Source organism: Netta rufina (assembly GCF_964035555.1).
Source record: "Netta rufina genome assembly, chromosome: 26".
Taxonomy (NCBI): Eukaryota; Metazoa; Chordata; class Aves; order Anseriformes; family Anatidae; genus Netta; species Netta rufina.
The window spans coordinates 1,911,024-1,929,835 of record NC_140150.1 but is presented as its reverse complement, the minus strand read 5'-3'; the positions used below and the strand labels follow the sequence as shown (position 1 = coordinate 1,929,835).

At 49.5% G+C, this 18,812-nt stretch overlaps 1 protein-coding gene across 1 annotated transcript; it reads right to left on the bottom strand.

Annotated features, from left to right (window-relative positions):
- Positions 1 to 1,625: 1,625 nt before the first annotated feature.
- Positions 1,626 to 17,902, bottom strand: CTTNBP2NL (CTTNBP2 N-terminal like). The gene is made up of 5 exons (XM_084301799.1): positions 17,838 to 17,902; positions 15,568 to 15,675; positions 7,331 to 7,561; positions 5,099 to 5,206; positions 1,626 to 4,271 (listed from the first exon to the last, which is right to left on the bottom strand). Exons 2-5 carry the CDS (start codon positions 15,664 to 15,666, stop codon positions 2,790 to 2,792), a joined length of 1,920 nt encoding a protein of 639 aa, XP_084157925.1. The 5' UTR covers positions 15,667 to 15,675; positions 17,838 to 17,902; the 3' UTR covers positions 1,626 to 2,789.
- Between the last annotated feature and the right edge of the window lie 910 nt (positions 17,903 to 18,812).

Sequence of the window (18,812 nt, the reverse complement as noted above, 5' to 3'; positions counted from 1 at the left end):
TATACAGCCCAGAAGACGGTCAGCAACACTCGCTCCTTATCTGCTGTACACCGAAGAAATCTTTCTGAAATCTCAGAGCATCAATTAAAGCCTTGGCTGCCGCATCCCGGCGCCCGCCCAGCTCTCAGCAGGTTCGTGCGAGGCAGCCCTGAGCCACACACGGCCCCAAGTCAAAACTGCAAACATTTCCTTAAGCAATTTGCACATCTTAAAAATAAAATCCTTTATTGATAATATGAATGTTTAACATGTTTAATGCCGTCAGCTATAAAAATGATTAAAGAGTTCAGCTTGGTACATTTGGCTTTACAAATTTACAAGTGTTAATGAATTAATACTAGTGTGTACGTTTTGCACTTCATTATACTCCATTAGCCAGTGACAAACTCTGCAACAATTTCTGCTTGTAACAGATGTGAATTATAGAAGAAATATTTAGTTGCTTTCACACAGAATCTACATCAACAGTTAAATACTACCTCTAAATGTCTTACTGTATTAGTTGGATCCATTTTAATATCTTGTGCTTAGTTTCTCTCAGAAGATAGGCTACTAGCAAAAATACATTCTTTTGCATACCCCCTTCCCATATTATATTTTAGAAGAACCAGTACTCAGTGCATTTCCTAATAAACTTCATCATAGCATCTCTCTCTCTAGAGCTATTGATAAGGAAAGGGGATAATACAATTCAGATTAATGTAAAAGCAAAGAAACACGTTAAAGCAGTGTATACAAAAGCCTCACTTTTGAATCGGCAGTGATACGTGGGCCTAAATTCATCTGCCCATCGGTTTTTAGAATTACTTTCATCAAGAGAAAAAATCTGCTATGAAAACTTACAAAAGTAATAAATGTGCTTCCCTAAAAGCCACTGCCCACTTATCTCCAGGCTGCCCACCTTCCTACCGTTAGCACGTAGCCCCTTCCAATGGGTTAGGAACCATGGCACGTAACACCACAGTTTAAAAGGCTACTAAAAGGTTTGTAAAAACCTCTTGTTCTAGCATAAATATCTGCCTGCACAGGAGAGACCAGCAGGGGCACTTCAGACAAAGGCCACGCCAAAGCAGCACAAGCGCTGCGATGCCACCAGGTGAAGGAGCTTCCAGGCCACGTCCAGCACCGCATCCTCCCGGCAGCCACAGGGCTCTTTCCTCCAGTGAAGTGGGATGTGCTTTGTTTAATTAAATATTCAAAAACGATGAAGGAGAAAGCATCGCTGGCAGTGGGAAACTACAGTGTGTAACTTGACACTGCTGAGAGGGAAATGCTGAGCGTTTCTAAGTTTAGGATCAGCTCAGATACAACACCTGAGATAATTAACTCAGGGTTGGGCTCTCAGCCTCTACCACTGATCTGTGGTACGTTTGTCTTGGACTTCTTACCACGATGACTCAGAAAACCAACCCTGCCGTGCTGGGGACTGATGGGCAGCACAGGCAGAGCATGGCAGTGAGGACTACACTTCTCGTACCAAACGTTTCTGCACTGGAATCCATTGCCTCTCCCCTTTTGGGCCCAAATAACTTTTCCTATATAGGATTTGCCTCAAACTTAGGCAATCCCTTGCTGTGATTTTTTTTTCCAGTCTCAAAGAATTCCCTTGTTTTCTTAATATTAGGAAGAAGCTCAAGAATAGAGATTTTCATAACGTGTTGTATGTTTAATAGGTACGTGTGTGAAACTACCTAAACACACATACACAGTCAATTACGTATGACAGCAATGATTTGGTTCTCTATTTGTAGCAGCCAGTGAAAGCCAACAAGATCCCATAACTAGTGTGTAAAATCCATGTCAGCTGGACACCATTGATGCAAGTGATGAATAAAATTATTGCTTTTGTGGATAGTAGAAGATCCTGTCTTACTGTTGCAAAGGAAACTGCATCCTATGGACTAGTGTTTTGTTTTTCAAGTAATAGCAAGATCTTTGTCAAGTAGTAGCAAGATCCTTTTCTCAGAAGTTCTACACACAACAGTAGAATGCTTGAGGAACTTGAAAATAAAAAGGTGACACACCAGAAACTAGAGTCTAGCCATTTAAAGCACCCAGGCATCTCTACAGGATGTGCTATAGGAAACAAACAAACAAAAAACCTGCTGGGTCAACGAATATTGAAAGCAGAGTAATCTGGGCAAGCCACATTACTGCTACATTTCACACCAAGAAACTTGTGCATGCTTCCTAAAATACCCAGGAGCCAAGACCTAAAGGACAAAGTGTGGCTGGCTGCAGTCTGGTGGTCACTTTACAGAATTGGTAGCACATTTGCTAACTCACTTTAGCAAACGGAAAGAATTAAAAAGAAAAACAGTGTTGTTTTTAACATTCATGACTCAGAGAAGAATTTCTTTCTGCAGCTAGATGGTCCCCCTCCTCACCCTTTTCGGAGAATCACATTCATATTGCAGGCTTAGTTCAGGCACTTTATATAAAATGTTCATCTGGAGTAAAAAGTCTGCAAAAGTTATTTCTGCATAATTTAAAAGTAGCATTTCAGTCCCATTTTAGTTTGATAGATAGGTCCCAGTTCATGATTATGGTTCCTGTTCTTGATTTGATTTGACCGTTGCCATGAGACATTTTGAGGCTACTGTATAGCTGTAGTTAGGGTTTCTTCATAAACAAAAATAATTTTCCTACCTATTAAAAAAGAAAAATATACTAAATGCTTTATACAGACAGATTCTGCTACTATGGAAATAAATAACATGGAGTGGAAAACCAGTGCCTTAGCTCTAGGACGCTAAGCCATGGAATGTCACATTCACATTTTCTGGAGACTAGCTGCTGGTTGGCAGGAGTATCTCCATGTCTTTGCCGTTTGACACTACAGTATTGGTAGAGCAGCTACTTGCCACGTCCATGGGGGCACCCAGAGAAGATGCCTGAGAGGAGGTTTTGGTGAGCGGAGCAGGAGCAGCAGGCGACTGAGCGAGGCCAGGTTTCTTTGGAGGAATGGGTGGAGGGTTCCCTCTTTCTGCTCTAGGAATGGTTGGTGACTTAATCCCAGGAGACAACGGGCTTAGTGGACTGGAAACCTTGCCAGGGCTCGGAGAATGACCAGATTCATTTTTGGGGCTCACGGCATTTGCCAGATTTCGGTAGTCTGTGCCAAAAGGTGAGCTATTAGGGGAGACAGGTTTAATCGCTCCCTGCTGGCTGGTGAATCTGGAAAGGACCTGAGTGACTGTATTGCGTGCTAACTGCTTGGCTGCTGAGTTATCTGCTAGAGTAGGAGACAAATCCCTTGACGGTGGGCTCTGCAAGCCACTTGACTGATGGTCCTGTTCAGCTTGGGACTGGAATTTGTGCCGAGCTGCGTGGAAACGTTGATTGATCCCCACCTGGTAGGATGACTGATACCCAGGGCTGCTCGCTGAAGCTCCCACTAAGCGTTTAGTCAGAACCGGTGAGGAGCAGGGCGAAGGTGTTAGCGAGGAGGCAGCTGTGCTGCTGGGAGACAGGGAGACCCCACTAGAAGGGAGCTGGGACATCAGATGCACTGGTGACTCTGTTCTTACAGGAGAACTTCCATTTTCCACTGTGTTTTCTGGTGTCGCACCAGCAGATTTCTCCTTTTGAGCCTGGCTCTCCGCTGCGTTTGTCTGCAGCAGCTCACCACCCGTTTGCATGTCTGTATTGCAATGGCCATTGGATTTTGCATAGGAATGCGTAGGTGTAGTAGGGCTGGGGAACACGGCATGCACAGCTTTGCTTGTGCTGGCAGGATTTGCTCGGTCTGCTTGGGGACACTCCGTCTGGCAAGACACAGACTTCACTGCGGGACTGTCGGTAGCGACTCCTCTGGACATCACCGAGGGGCTTGGCTGCAAAGGCTCAGCAGGACTGTGCTCCTGGCAAGCAGCCTCCAGCTCCTTCAGGGCTTTCTTCAAACATTCCACCTCTTCTTTCAGTGCTTTTGTACGGTTTTCTTCTCTGTTCAGCTTGGCTTTCAGCTGCTCTCTTTCAATGTCAAACTCCGAGAGCTGCTTTTCTACTTGTGCTTCCATCTGCAAACCCCGCTTCCTCTTGGATGCCAGCTCCTCCTCCAGTTTACTCACCTTACTCTTCTCTTTTTCCAATTTCAAGCTCAATTCTGCTGTCTTCTGACCCTCTTCTGCTGCTTTGGCAGTGGCTTTCTTGCACTCTACTACAAGCACGGAAGACAGCTGCTTGTGGCGAGCCCTTTCTTCCTCCAACTGGCTTGAGAGCTTCTTCTGTTCTTTTTCAAACTTTTTCACTTGGGATTTTTCAAACTCCAACTAGAAGATAACAAAGAAGAGCTGTAAAGGAGCCACGAGACCTCCTGAAAGACAACGACGTGTAGCACCCCAAAAGCTAATGGGGTTACTATACACGTTGGAGACATTCCCCAGTAAAAGACGGCAATGCCTACGACAAAGAATGAGGTTCTTGCCCCAGGTGTCTGCAAGACAGTCCTGTATGACAGGCAACTCAGTTCACATCTATTACGAGTTATTACTTATGAGTAGTTACACCACGTATGATATTCACTTGGCACTTTGTGGGATATACAATATACCACGCACTGATTGAACAGGTGATCTGAGCAAAAATCTCCTTCCACCTCATTTACTACTTTGTTGGTTTGCCTTTTAAAGGCATCGGGCTTTGAAATGCTGATACATTACATGTGTTCATTAAAGTCTGCAGCAATTGAGTAAGAGAAAACAGCAGCTTAAATATTTATTATAATCCCTGAGCAATCACACCGGGAGACCTTTCATGACGACTTATTCTGATTTTTGAGTGCTAGGAAGTGTTATCATTTGTAAGCGCAGCCCTGCTCTTGAGAACTTCTCAGATTTCAGGCCAAAGAAAGATTTCAAAGCATTCGTCTATTAATGCTTTAACCACCATTCATCTTCAAAAAAAAATAATTATCAGAGAAATGAGGTTGTTTTTCACATCAAAATGAAAAAAAAGCAGGAGAGCCTTACAGAGGAGCGAGGCCCCTGATACTCGTTAGATGTGGAGGTGTGATCCAACGCTCAGCACCCTGCCTGAGCACCCGGGGCCCCGGGTTTCCGTGGGCTGGGTAATCAGCAGCTACCGAGGCGCAGCGTACCTGCTGGGTGAGCCGCTCCCGCTCCTTCTCCAGCATGTAGGTCACATCATCCCCCTCTGCCGTGTCCTGGGCGTGACGCTGCCTCTCCTCCTCAAGGTCCAGGATCACCTGCCAAAGAGACTCGGGTCACTGCAGCCCCCAGCCGCACACCACCCAAAGCCAAGTGACACGGGAGAGCTACCACTGCAGCCTGACATCCAAATTCAACCCAAAAATCAGATAAAAGCAGCTTTTGGACAAGTTACACTGTGTTGTTATTTGGTATAGTTGAGCCAGGTTGTGAAAGGAGCCAGAGAATGTCACCCTTCCCAAATCGCTTTATTACCCAGTAGCCAAAATTTGCGCTTTTCCTCCCAGCTGCAAACGGCCTCGAGAAGTTCCCATCAGCTGCCACTGGCAGCAGGGTGCCCTCATCAGAGTTTCCTGGCAGGACCTCTAGCACCAGAGCCAGCAGAGCAAATGCTCTGCCTCAGGGAGGATGCACCCAGGCGAGGCAGGGCGTTACAGTCGCAGCGATGGGCCGCGCTACGGCTCCAGCACTAATTCACGCCCAGACTTCTTCAGTTTCTTACAGGAGATTTGAGGACTGCGGTGCAAAGTTTATTTTAAAGAGCATTAATTTGTTCTTCCACTTAAGAACAAGATGAGCTCTTGAAATGAAACTGCTTGCCATAAGGACCCAGTTAAGGAGCTCCTTCAGTTTTCATGCTGAATTACATGAATAATTGAAATTCTATTAACTCAACAAGAAAAGCCAAATAAGGCAGAGTCTCTTGGGGGAAGCTTGCACCTCACCTCCAGAACTCTAGGACTTTCCTAAAACACACTTACCAGGGATTTAGTGGCTTCTCAGTTTTCCTGCAATTTAAGCTTCCAAACAATGCTTAACTATTTCTAGGTACCCAGGGAACCTCTTTATAAGAGCGACAGAAACCTCTTTAGAAGGAAACCTCTTCACAAGGGCGACAGAAATGCTTCACACCCTTCACAGCCTGAAAGGACAGCCTTGCTCTTGTCCCCATCAGCAGATGACATGAAAATAAACTTCAAACCATGCACTGATGAGCAGTGGAACAGAGGGTTCAACTTTGAGCCTTTTGATTAGAAATAAAATGTGACTACTCGCATTTGGTATCTTCGTATTTGATTGTGTAAGCTTTAATCAAAGCAGGAGTGACATCTGGAGAAAACAAGAAACCACACCCAAGATGATACTGGCTCACGCACAGGCAGTAGCCAAAAATATTCTTAAATGTGACATTATAAAAGCTGGCCTCCGGATACCAGTCTGCCACTGATGCAAGTAAAAGCCAGTAAAGGCAAAAATCCCAGCTACTTTTTTAGGTGGAGCAGAAGTTTGTGAAGAGGTTAAGGTATGGTGCTGCAGTGCAGGTGGTTCGAGACTCGGGAGGGCTCCTCCCAGCCGCGGATCCCAGCGATGCGCTCCTGGACAATTACTCTGTGCTCTGACTATACAGGAGGGACAAGTATTTTAATCATTTCGGCTTGTCAAATTTACTGTGGGACACAAAGAGCTCCATGTAAACACATGTTTTTTTTGTTTGTTTTTTTTTAAAAACTAAGCAGTTACCTAAAGAGAAGCTCTTGTAGCAAGCCTAAGAAGCTGAGGTCAGCAGACTCTTGCTCTCAGGCTTGTGTGCGGGTTTATGCTCCCCTAGCAAACAGAGGTACGTATGGCAGGTGAGCAAACCTCTGAGGAAGTAAAGTCTGACATGTGGCCCAGGCACTTCACTGGTGTCACTGTACGTTCAAGCTATATATGAAGAATAATAGATAATCCATTAAAGAGGCCAAGTTTTGGTCAAGTTTTAGTTTTTGTCAAGCCCTATTTTGTTAGAAAAGCCCAGCTTCCAGGGGTGCACTGCCGTAAGTAGCTGGTGCCAGCTCTTTCTGAGATAAACAGGGATATGTTTGCTGACAATTCAACCTTCCAGAAGCGCGTTCTTACCCTTTAGTAAGTACCATTCCTCCCAGTTGTGGATAAACTACTTCCTTTCCTGTGTCCCCTAATAAAGACACCTTGTTTGCCTTTCAAATTTCAAACTGACAAGCCTAACAGTTGCATCATATTGAGTGACATGAAGTTTAAATAAAGGTGAAAAGTCCTTCCAGCTACCAAAACTCAAGGCATTTAAGAGTTTTTGTTTAAGTTGACGTACTTTCAAAATGTAACTGTTAAATTCTGTATAGCTTATTTGAGGAAAAACTTACCTTTCTGTGTCTGCTTTCTGCAGCAGCTAGTTGGGATAACATTCTTTCCTGCATATTCTTGCAATGTTTCATCACCACTTTCAAAATAGATAAGGGATTGGAGCATACTGGCTGCTTTTCACCATGATTCCCCTCTTTCAGGGTCTCAAAATCTCTTTGCAAAGCCATCAATGGATCACTGATGTTGTACTTTCCATAGCGCTCCTCAATGAAGGTGTCTCTACGCTGGGCCTGTGATAAAATAAAACGAATTTGCATTTCAACATACTTAAAATACAAAACTAGCTACAAAGAAGAAAACGGTTCATCGTTAATAGCCCCTTCCCCAACTTTCCACTTATAGAAATCTGACAGAGCCTGATACGTAACCTACCACCTGCTGTAAGTGTATTTAGGGAGGAAAACACACGCAAACCAGAAAGAGAAGAGAAGGAAGTCTGGCTTCAAAACCCTTCAGAGCACACAGCCCAACACCCTCGTACCGCAGCCACCTGCCTCCATTCCTCCCCTGCAGAAGGTAAATATCAGGTCCTGCTCGCCGACAGCTCCGAGCATTTACACGTTGGGGGGGAGAGCAGTCGTGCGTTGGTTTGCTTCGTTACGTCACCATCAAAGAATTTCATGTTGAGCAATTAAAGAGTTTTCTACTCTCACAATAACCTAGAAAGCTGTAAATTGTTAATGAAATCCTTTCTAATCTCCTCCAGACTAAACAAAGCTTAGTGGCTCGAGGAGCGAGATAGGAACGCTTGGGTTTCTTTTGGTGACACGTAAGGATTCAAGGAGCTCACACTTCCTAAGCTTTACATTTCCTACATCTAGAGCCCTCCCTTCCAGCTGGAAAGCTGGTGGTTAGGATGCCTTACCCTACTGACCGACTACTGGGAAGTCCTAAAAACCAAACCAAACCTTTGTGAACACACAGATGTAAATAAATAAATAAATAAATCTTTACTCAAATAGCTGACGGAGACTTTTTGGTCCTGCCTATATCCCAGGACAGAACCATGGGATTAGCGTGGAAAAAACATGCCAAAGTTGAGCACTGCCCTCAAAAGGGGGAAGCGTGTGGGTTACGTTCCAGAGGCACAAAAAGCCCCTTTCCTTCCACATCTCCTCCGTGACCCAACCCAGAGACAGCTGTCCGAGGATAGGGACCTGGAGTTGCATTTTAACCCCTACAGCACAAAAATCCAGAGGAACATTCGGCTCTGCCATAGCCCTGCTGCCTTCCCGGGAAAGGTGGGCACGGCTGGGTGCCACACGCGCTTGGGCAGAGCTGGAGATATTGTTCTGTGTGTTTAGAAAAAAGAGGAAGGAAAGGATCAGCCCTGGAAACGGGAGGGCAGCCTTAGATAATAAGCCACCCATGGCTTAATGAATCACAGGAAAAACTACAGACTTTTTTTTTTTTTTTGTGGCAGGGCGGGGAACTTCAGCTCTTCCGAAGTATTTATAAAAAGTGACTCAACCCGACCTCGCTGCAAGCGCGCAGGGCACTTCTAAGTGACTCAGACATTAAAAAGGCTTCGAATACAGAGCTGGACATTCATCCAGCTGCCAAACTGCTTTCAGACGAGCTGCTCCTCCCCGGGGCCAAACCCGCCTGCTGGTGGGCACCGCACGGCCGCAGGAAAACACCGGAGAGACCCCTCGGCACGGTGCGCGCAGGGGGGAGGACGTTTGGGGAGCTCCCTGCCAGGCTGCTGCTTTCTAATAAAAGCCCAAAGAGCTGGGATTTATCACCAGCTAAGTTCACACCCCCTGCGTATAACCTCTGGCTTTCTGCAGGCGCTGACACAAGTCGTGGTTCTCCCTCGCTCCCAGGCAGCTCCGGGCTCGGCCGGGCTGAGCCGGGGAGGTTTGCTTCTTGCCTGGGAAAGAACGAGAAGTTTTTCCTTGCTGCTCTGCAATTAAGTGTTTTCCTGCACCAGCAGGACAAACAGATGAGCCTATCATAACAGTAGGAGCTTGGTGAAGTCCAGCTATTCCTCTGTAGTAGCCAGCGCAGCGTAAACATTTAATTAAAGCTGTCTAGACTAGGAAAAGTCTTAAACAGCCCGTCCTACACAGACTGCAATGAGTTTACAAAACGAAATCCGCTGCTCGGGCATCCGGGCCGCCACACACCAGGAACACAGGCACCGACCTGCAGCCTGCCTGCGACACCCCCGTGCCACGGGGCCGCCACCACTGCACCCACTCGGGACGGGCGCGCACGCGTGGGGCTTCCCCTGCCCGACGCTGCTCACCCCGGCACCTCTTCAGCTCCATTTCCCCCAGCTACGTTGGGGATGACACAGAAACAGCTCCATCAGTTTGGGTTTTGTCCTGGCTGAACTGGAATCCGGGTATCAATGCAGTTTTTGTTCAGCTTTCGGAAGAGAAGCAACTCAATGAGGCAAGAGCAATATTCTGTTGCTGAGCCCAGCATGGAAGAAAAATCAACCTAGATGTCAGCTCCCAGTATCAACCTGGTGTAACATATAAAGATCGAGCCTCAGTAATAAACAAACACCATTGCAAGAAGCATTTCTAACCCAACAGCAGAAAATTGGGTCTGGAAAAGCCGAGATGATGTGCATACACCCCACAAGATCGCTGCTCTTCGGAAGGCGACGCAATTTTCTACACTTAGAAGTTCCTCTATTTCAGTACCTTCATCTCCACCATCTCAGACGTGGAAACTTATCAAAAAAATTCAAACTCTGGAAGCAGCTAAATGGACTATTTGGCAATTTTGCGGAGGATTATATTGCCAAGAGGAAGAGAGTTAACATTTAAGTCCGGGCAGCTCTTAAAAAAAAGAAACAAACAAACAGAACCCCAAAGAGACAAAACCCCAGGCAGCAGCGATGCGAGTGAATTAAAACTGCTGATGATCAGAAGCAGGCACTGGGGGGGTCCCAGCCTAGGCTGGCCTTTAGCTCCTGCTCAGGTTGAAGACCACGGCCGGTCCCTTTTGGCAAGGGCTCCCGCTGACGTTTGGAGCAGAAGCAACATCTGACAGCGGTGAAGGGATGCTTCCTGCACAGACTTCAGACCGCAGAACTTCACTTGGTTAGGGCAAAGTGCTTCCTCCTGGGATTTCCACGCTGTGTCAGGCTGGATGTTTCCCATAATATGCTTTTTATATTTTTTATTTTTTTTAAAGAAGATTTCCTTTTATTGAAACCTTGTTTATGAGACAGCAGTTTCTCTCTGCCTTCAATAAGCTTCACAACTTGTTTTACTGGAACTTCGCATGGGGAATTTCCAGCACTTGCTTTAAGTGTTTTTCTGGACACAAGGTGGAATATCGCTCTTCCCTGTAATTTTAGGGCTCGGGATTTAACCCTGGGCACAACACAAACACGGTGTTAATTAACCCGAGCTCCTGCGTATGCAGTTCTCTGCTAATAACACGCACAGCAGTTCCTCCTTTATGCTGCAGAGTGGTATAATCTGCAAATAGCTCCTTACCGCCTTCCACTTCCTCATCAGCTCCTTTCCCCAGAGCCAGATATCGGGAGCGAAGACACGCTGAAGTCACGGCCGCCAGCGAGGAGGGGATGGGGTGGGGACCCCTCGCTCTTTATCACTGAACAGGTTCTTTATCTCTGAGCTTTTTCTCCTACTTCATCAGGAGGCAGATGTTGTCTTTTGGAAGCTATGGTCTAAGCTTCGCTTCTAAACCCACTGCCCAGCGGACACGTCCTTTGGGGTGCATTAATTCTGCTTTATAGAGTGAATTACCGAATTCAGAAGCAAAGCAGCGAACGCCAGCTCCCACAAAACAGACAGCTCATTAGCACAAAAGACAGTTTCTGCTCCAAATTCGCTCGAGCCCTTAACATTAAAGGACACGCCAGGAAGCTGCTTCCTGTTTTCCAGAAGTGAACAGAACTTCAGTGCTAACACACAGAGAGCTCTGCTTTAACGAGCAGGGGGAAGGACCCCGGTGCTCTAGCACACCGACACGGCCGTATTTAAATATGGAATTGTTTTCAGTCATGGTGTGCTCCTTTAGAAGGCTAACCTATGTTTCATGCACGTAATCCTTTCTGCATGGCAGTAAGGAGTGAGAATCCAGCCCTTAGCATTATGCAACTCTGACAGCATCTGTTTTTTTGGATGATTTAAACACGATTATAACTACAGGAAAAGGAACACAATGAGAAATGAGATTTAAGGTCTGCTCCGAGGAGAACATTGAGATTTATGCAGCAGACAGGAAGCTCCTTTCGGGCAAAACAGCTTTTTTTTTTTCAATGGGGTTTTAAAATAGAGGAAGCAAAGCGGAGCACTGGAAAAGAATATTGTGAATATGGTAAGTTTGTTCACTTAGTCCTTCGTGCTAGAGCTTGGATTGCAGCAGCACTGAGATCCGAACGGCCGGCAGCAGTCCGAGCAGGTACAGAGCTGGGGCATGGAGATGATTCTCCCCGTCACAAAGGCCTGGCAGCACTCAATTAAAACAATGCAGAGGAAAAAAAAAGCTGCAGAAGAACAGAGACGACAGCAAGGGCAAGTCATAATGAGGGAGAGGCGTTCATTAGAGGTGACCTAACAACTGCTCTTTATAATCTGAGCCCCAGCAGCTGACGGATGAAGCTCAGGAGCCGCAGAGGGACGCTGCCCTGGGTGCTGTGAGGAGATCCCAGCAGGGCGAGCAGGGATGAAGGGCAGGGGAGCGGGGGCAGCCGAAGGGAAGGGTGGGCAGGGAAGGGACAAAGCCGGCAGCCTCTGCACGGGCAGGCCCCACAGCTCCGCTCGGAGGCTTTGGAGCGGGGCCGGTGCCAGCCAGCAAGTGGCCCGATACCACGAGGGAGCAGAAAACTATTTTAGGACTTGCAATCTGCATGCACAGCTCCTCTCTGCTAAATGCCAGATGTTAAACGCGCTCCTTTAAGCACGCGGGAATATCAATTATTGCAGGCTGCACTACCGTCAAATCACAGCTTTACAAATTAAGGCAATCTTTTTCCACGCAGGTGCTTGTCCTTTCCTATAAGGTAACATCGGATCCGCTTCAGAAATCCCGAGGGGTCAGGAGCATTAAGTTGGAACTGGGTAGGCAAACCTCTGACCTTTCACCATTGCCATCTCGCTGTGTAATGTAACTGCAGGAGACAAACGCTGCTGTTGTGTGCTCCGGTTCCACGTCGCCTCCTCCCACGTTCGTCCACGCTTCGTGCAAAGCTATCGTGCCTCTGAAGAAAGCTGACTGCAGCCACAGAAATCACTTCTCAGCAGCCATGGAACACAGAGACAGCTGTGAGGCTATGGCCGGGTGACTTCTCCATGCACAAACCCAATGAATGCTTCTGCCAGCCCCCAATGTCCCCACTCCTCGCGGCGCACGTCAGGGCTTGGCTGATCCAGCCTTAGAGGGCCTTTTCTTCATGGCAGCACTCTTACATTTACCAAAAGATGAGTAACCAGGTTAGCGAGGTGGGTTTGCCTTAAATTGCAGCCACACACACCAATATTCCAGCCGGGGAAGCCCTGGGAAGCTGTTACCACAGCTGCAGTGTGACCAGGCTTTAACTGGGTGCTGGACACGTGCACGCAGCAAGGCCAGGGGGCTGCTGAGGCTCTGTCCAGCCACCACCAAAAGCTTCGTGGCTCCTGCTGTTCCCCTTTCCCCCAGGCACCGCACGGGCAATGCCAGGTCCTACCTGCAGCACGCTGGCACTGCTGGACGTGGTGCTCGGCCACCAGCCCTGCACCCTCAGGAGACCCCAGGAGGCTGCACGTGGCCAGAGCCAGCTCCAGCTTCAGGCTCTCGCTGCCCTTTCCTGCTACCTTCAGCCTTCCTGGCATTCTCAGGATGAGAAAGGGGTGATAAAATAATAAAGAAAAAGCACTACCTTTTGATTAGCTTGGTATTTCATCCTCCGCGATTATCAAGCTGAGGTTACGGTTTCATTTAATTTCTTCTGAGCTACCCGTACCTGACAATCGATGTCAGAAGGGTACTTTAACCGCACGGAGCTCCTCGTGCAGGAGGGAATTGCAGGTTAAATTTCAACAGAGAAGATAATTGCATTGCACTACTGGAAGGTGCTCATAAAAAGCCCCTGGAACAGAGCTACATTCCTTTCCACCGGCCTTTCCATGCCCCATGACACGCGTTTCACACTGCGCTATTCAAGCCATGCCTGGCTGGGAGCACGTTTTGGTGCCACAGCCAGAAAGCTGATCCCAGGAGAGGAGCCAAACCTCCACCCAGAGCCTCGTGCCAGCAGGGTAACAGCATCCCTCCAACAGACAAGAGATCGCCGACACCTGTACTTGACAGCCTCTCTCTTTCTCCCGTCAGAATACCTCCTTAATCACAGATTTAGGTCTTTTGGGTATTTTTCCTACTTGGGAAACCCATAAGGAAGTTTAAGGCAAGTGAGACTAGAGGAAAGCCGTTTTTATCAGCCGTCGTGTAACAGCTCTGCAAACATCTGCTGCCAGAATCAGGGGCATAAAAACACACCGTAGGAACAGATTCTCTTTATGGGACCTCGTTATCTCCAGAGATCAGACAGTAACAAAGTTCACCACACAGGACTGCTCCGAGAACAGTTCAGAAGGCCAGAAGTGGAACCCAGAATTAGTGCCACGCAGCCTCCTGAGCACACCAGGAAACACACCCAGCGTGTGCCCTGCCGAAGGCCTCGTACTAGCGTCCTCTGAGTGTCCTGGGCAATGCACAGCACGGTAAAACACAGGTCACCACAGCCTGTATTTTGCTCTTACCGTACCTAAAGAATAGCAGCGAACTGCCAAGATCCATCTAATAAAAATACAAGGTCGCTGTAGCACCGTGATAGCAAAAGCAGAGTACTGCAAGCTGAAAGGAGCAGAGGGAAGCCAGGAGCCTTCTCGTGTCGAGGCCACAACAAATCACAAGCAGCACCAACTGGAAAAGTGCTCCGCAAGAGCTCAAACAGTCAGCATAAAGTCGACTGTGTGAAAACAATCAGCAGCTTTACGCAAACCTATATGCTGGTACAGCGACTGCATCTGGTTCTAAGAGACGCGTGCCAATTCTCATCCTCCATCTGGATTCTGAATGTCGTCATTTTAACGAGCAAAACAGAAAGATTAACTGTTATTTGTACGAACTATACAAAAAAAAAGGCTTAGAAACTAGCCACTGGTCCAGCTTAGGAAAGGATTTGTGTATACTCAACTCCAAGTATTACTGAGCTATCTGTGTGTGTATATATATGACTACTAATGGGTCAAATCTGCAAAACACCTCGCTAATTTGTACGAGAACACTTTCATCTCATCACAGGCAACCTGACAGGGCAGGAAGGGCCACCCCTTGCGGAGGGCCCACCAAACACCCCACATTAATGCATGCCCTGCAGGAACACAGAGATGCACCCTCCGATCCATACAGCCAAAGCACAGATGAAAATTAGCTTCTTCAGCACCCAACCGTTCCCCTATAGGCCCTGGAAATCCACAGAAATCACAGAGAAGGGTTCAGAAAGCTCCCCGCACCCGGGTTACAGCAGCTGAGGAGCACTGTTCCATCGCTGCTACCCAGCAGCAGCCTGCCAGGGGGTGACTGAGGCAGGGGCACCAAGTGCTGGGGCAGGAAGGCTGAAATAGAAGCCCCTCGCCACGCAGGGCGACCAAACCTACTCCCAGGCACTACATCAGGTTTCCAAGCCACAGATACAACTTTTGGATGGGTCGGTTTCAGCTGGTAGCAGTTCCTCTGGAAGGTTGTGGTACTGCTTGCGCCAGCAAAGGGAAGGAAAAGCAGGCGGGCACACAAGTCTGCTTCTCTCAGCAGCAGCAGCAGCTTACGGTGGCTTAGTTTAGCACAAAGCCGTGGCTGCTGCTTCCTTATTCCAGTGACGTTATTCTTGCTGAAGGACTAATCTGTGAACCCTCCTGGCGAGAAGATGTTCTGCTTTGAGAAGCCTTCCTTATTGAATAAGAACAGAACCAACAAAGGAAGTCTGGCAGACCTTCTTCATTTCTCAAGCACTCGGTTCCTTATCAGAGAGGATGGAAGCACACCCACAACTCCGCCTTTCAACTTTGGAATGCTTCTTGCAGAAAGCTTACAGCGACGGATCTGAGGACGTCGAGTGATACACAGCATTTATTACCTAACACCACCGATACTGACACAGGGTCCAGTACCAGTAATAAACCACTGCTCCCGAATTTCCCCCTTTGCAGAGCCTTTACCAGTCGTGTTGTTATTTTTGTCTCTTCTCGTGGTACTTACAACATACCTTTAAGGCTTCTATGACGAGATCTCTCGCTTCTAATTCTCCCTCAAGAATGCTAAACAGCGTCAGTAGTTCTGGTTTGCTGAGTTTTTCCAGATTCATCCTGAAAGCCTGAAAAATGGAAGAAGGTTTATTAGGCATGTCTCTTGTCTATTAAAATCAATACTCTAAGTTACGCCGCCTAATCTCTATGTAACTTCAGCTTCCAGTTCCTCAGATTGCCGTGGGGTGGGGGGGAAGGAAGGGGAGAATGCATAATGCAAACGTTCTCTCTGTAGCTCCCCAGACCAGTTGTAGGGAGTCATTTTTCACCTTTTCCCCAAGGGTCACCAGCAGATGCAGGCCCAGATGGCGCAGGGCTAATGTGACAGCACGACACTCGCCATGAGGTAGCCAGCCAGCAGGAGGGGGGCAAAGCAGGGCTATTTAAGGCTGTGCTACAGCAGGTAGCAGCTCTGGGTGACCCAGCTGCAGCATCACGCTGAGGAGCAGGGCTGAAGGCAGCCCAGGCCAGGCCACCTCACAAATCCCATGTGTTTCGGTGCTGCAGCGCGTTCCCCGGCAAGGCCATTACGCATCGTGGTGGAACGGGCCCAAACCACTTTACAAACGAAAAAAAAAATCAATGCCACGAAGAATACACACTTAATTACTGTTCTTTGAAGCCGTTTCAATATCGGCATCATTTATTAAGTATAATTTTACTGCTCGCACAAGAACGGAGATCCATCGCCTGAGCTCCCCGTCCAGCAAGCTGCTTCTGCCCTGCCAGTGCACCTAACACTGCCTCGTTATAAGCCCCTACATCACCTTATTTTATTACAACAGCAAGCATTTCAAGCACTAAACCCTCATCTCTGATGGAAATACACCTCCTGATAATACAGCCTCACGCTCCGTACAACAACCAAGCATGCATTGTCTGAGCCCACACCACATCCATCCATTGCCACCCTCCAAATCCATCAGGAAACGCCAGCGGACGAGGCAGCTGCTCACAGATCCCCAACTCCAATGGCAAAGGATGAGCTTCGCCTTTACTAGAGAAGCCTCCCCAGCTCCAACGTTCAACCAAACTCCACTTTTTCGGAAGTCGCTGCTGCTTCCCAGGGATTTGCATAACTGTGCCTCTGGAGAATTATGCACAAACGCAAGTTCTGTCTTGCTCACGCCAAAGCAGTTTTCCAGTTGCTGGGAACAGAAAGTTCTGCTTGCAGAGAGCAGCAAGTCGCCTTCACGCGGCAAGAGAAATTACAAACCTACTTTGTGTCCCTTCGGCTAATTAGGGGGGTTTCTCACCACGCAGGCACGTTCCTGCTCCAGGCAGCGCCCTGCGTGAAGTTGTGCAGGACAGCAGCACTTCTTAGTGACTTTTTCGGATGGGGCTGCCCAGCGAAACTTCACTGGAAACCTCCTGAGGTGCCGGGGGGGCTCTGAAACCAACCCCAAGCGGACACCAACAGGAGCCTGCGAGCGCCGTGCGCTGCTGCAGACCCACTCAGCTATGCTCAGGAGGACAGCACAGGGCTGGGCGCTCGGCAAACCCATGTGTACCCCCCAGAGCTTCAGAGCTGCCCGACCAGGAGCTGGTGATGCCGTGGAGAACTCAGCACAGCGACCCAAGGCGCGTTTTGGTGGCCCTTTACCCCTGACACCCCACCCCATGCACCCGGTCACCTCCTGGGGCACGGAGGCAGCTTTCCAACAACCCTTCTTACCCCGGGGAGCACAGCAAGCAGCAAATTAACGTTAAAACGTTAACGACAGCCTCTTGGGGGACGCTTGGTGCCGCTGTGACACCCCAAAACCCCACGGAACCACGGCCCTGCCCTGCACGGTGCCTCCCAGCCACCTGTCACGGGGCTGTGCGGGGACACCCAGCGCCGGGACAGCTCCTGGGGGAGGGGAGGGGAGGGGGACACCCCCTGGGCCGGGGCACCGGAAAGGCACCGGGGGGGCACCGGGGAGGCACCGGGGGGGCACCGAGCATCCACCCCCGGTCCTGCCCGTCCCGGTTACCCGCCCCTGCCCCTTCCCGGACTCCCCCCCCCCGGTAAATCAGAGCCCTCCCAGCGCCCTGCCCTGCCCCCGACCCCATTTACCGAGCCCCTCACTGGGAGCCAGCCCCGGGAGCCGCGGTTTGTCCCCCCCGGGATGAGGCCCAGAGGCTCCCGGTGCCCCCCGCAGCCCCCCGGGGCCGCCCCCGCTCCCCCCGCCCCGGGCCGGGCCCCTCGGAGCGAGCCCCTCCCCGCCCCCCCCCCTCCGGTACCGACCTGGCCCCGGCCCCGCCGCCGCCGCCGCCGCCGCCGCCGCCCCTACCGCGCCGCTCCGCTCCCCATGCAGCCGCCCCGCCCCCTGCCCCGCTGACGGACAGCCCGCCCGCCAATCGCAGCCGCCGCCCGGCCCTCCCGCCGCCCAATCGGCCGCGGGGGAGGCGGGGAGTGGGCGGGGTCCAGGAGGTGGAAGGGGAGGAGGCGGCCAATCAGGGGGAGGGGGTGGGGCGAAGGGGCGGGGCGCGGGCTGAAAATCCCTTTTGTTTGCGGCGGCGGCGGCGGGGAGAGCGGGCGGCTGTGATTGGAGCGTCACTTCCGGTGCGGGAAGGGCGGGGCCGCGCCTCGGGGGCGGGGCCATGACAACAGTGGGCGGGGCCTAAGCCTATAGAGGCCACGCCTCCAGTTAGACCACGCCCCCTCCCCCGGTACGGCCCCGCCTGGGGGTCCCGGGGCGGTCCCGGGGCAGCCCCGAGCTGGGAGAAAGAAGAGAAAGAAAAGAGAAAGAAAAGAGAAAGAAAAGAGAAAGAAAAGAGAAAGAAAAGAGAAAGAAAAGAGAAAGAAAAGAGAAAGAAAAGAGAAAGAAAAGAGAAAGAAAAGAGAAAGAAAAGAGAAAGAAAAGAGAAAGAAAAGAGAAAGAAAAGAGAAAGAAAAGAGAAAGAAAAGAGAAAGAAAAGAGAAAGAAAAGAGAAAGAAAAGAGAAAGAAAAGAAAAGAGAAAGAAAAGAAAAGAGAAAGAAAAGAGAAAGAAAAGAAAAGAGAAAGAAAAGAGAAAGAGGTACCAGGAACTCCTGGGGGTGCAGGGGCCGTGGTGGGGCCGGAGCTGAGCACGGGGACCCCGGCACTGCCCCACAGATCCCAGCCCCGGGGGCCCAGGGAGGCCTCTGGGTGCTGCTCCTGAAACACCTCTGACCGGCACAGAGACACGGCGCCTTGCTGTCCCAAAGCTCCATTCACCAAGAGAAGCACTCCGGCAGCC

Bases quoted from the DNA above. Each gene is read 5' to 3' on its own strand.
- CTTNBP2NL (XM_084301799.1), bottom strand. From the start codon at position 15,666: ATGAATCTGGAAAAACTCAGCAAACCAGAACTACTGACGCTGTTTAGC. The intron at 5,207-7,330 runs GTAAGTTTTTCC...TCTCTTTGGCAG, and splicing joins CAGAAAGCAGACACAGAAAG to GTGATCCTGGACCTTGAGGA. The intron at 4,272-5,098 runs GTACGCTGCGCC...GTTATCTTCTAG, and splicing joins GGGAGCGGCTCACCCAGCAG to TTGGAGTTTGAAAAATCCCA.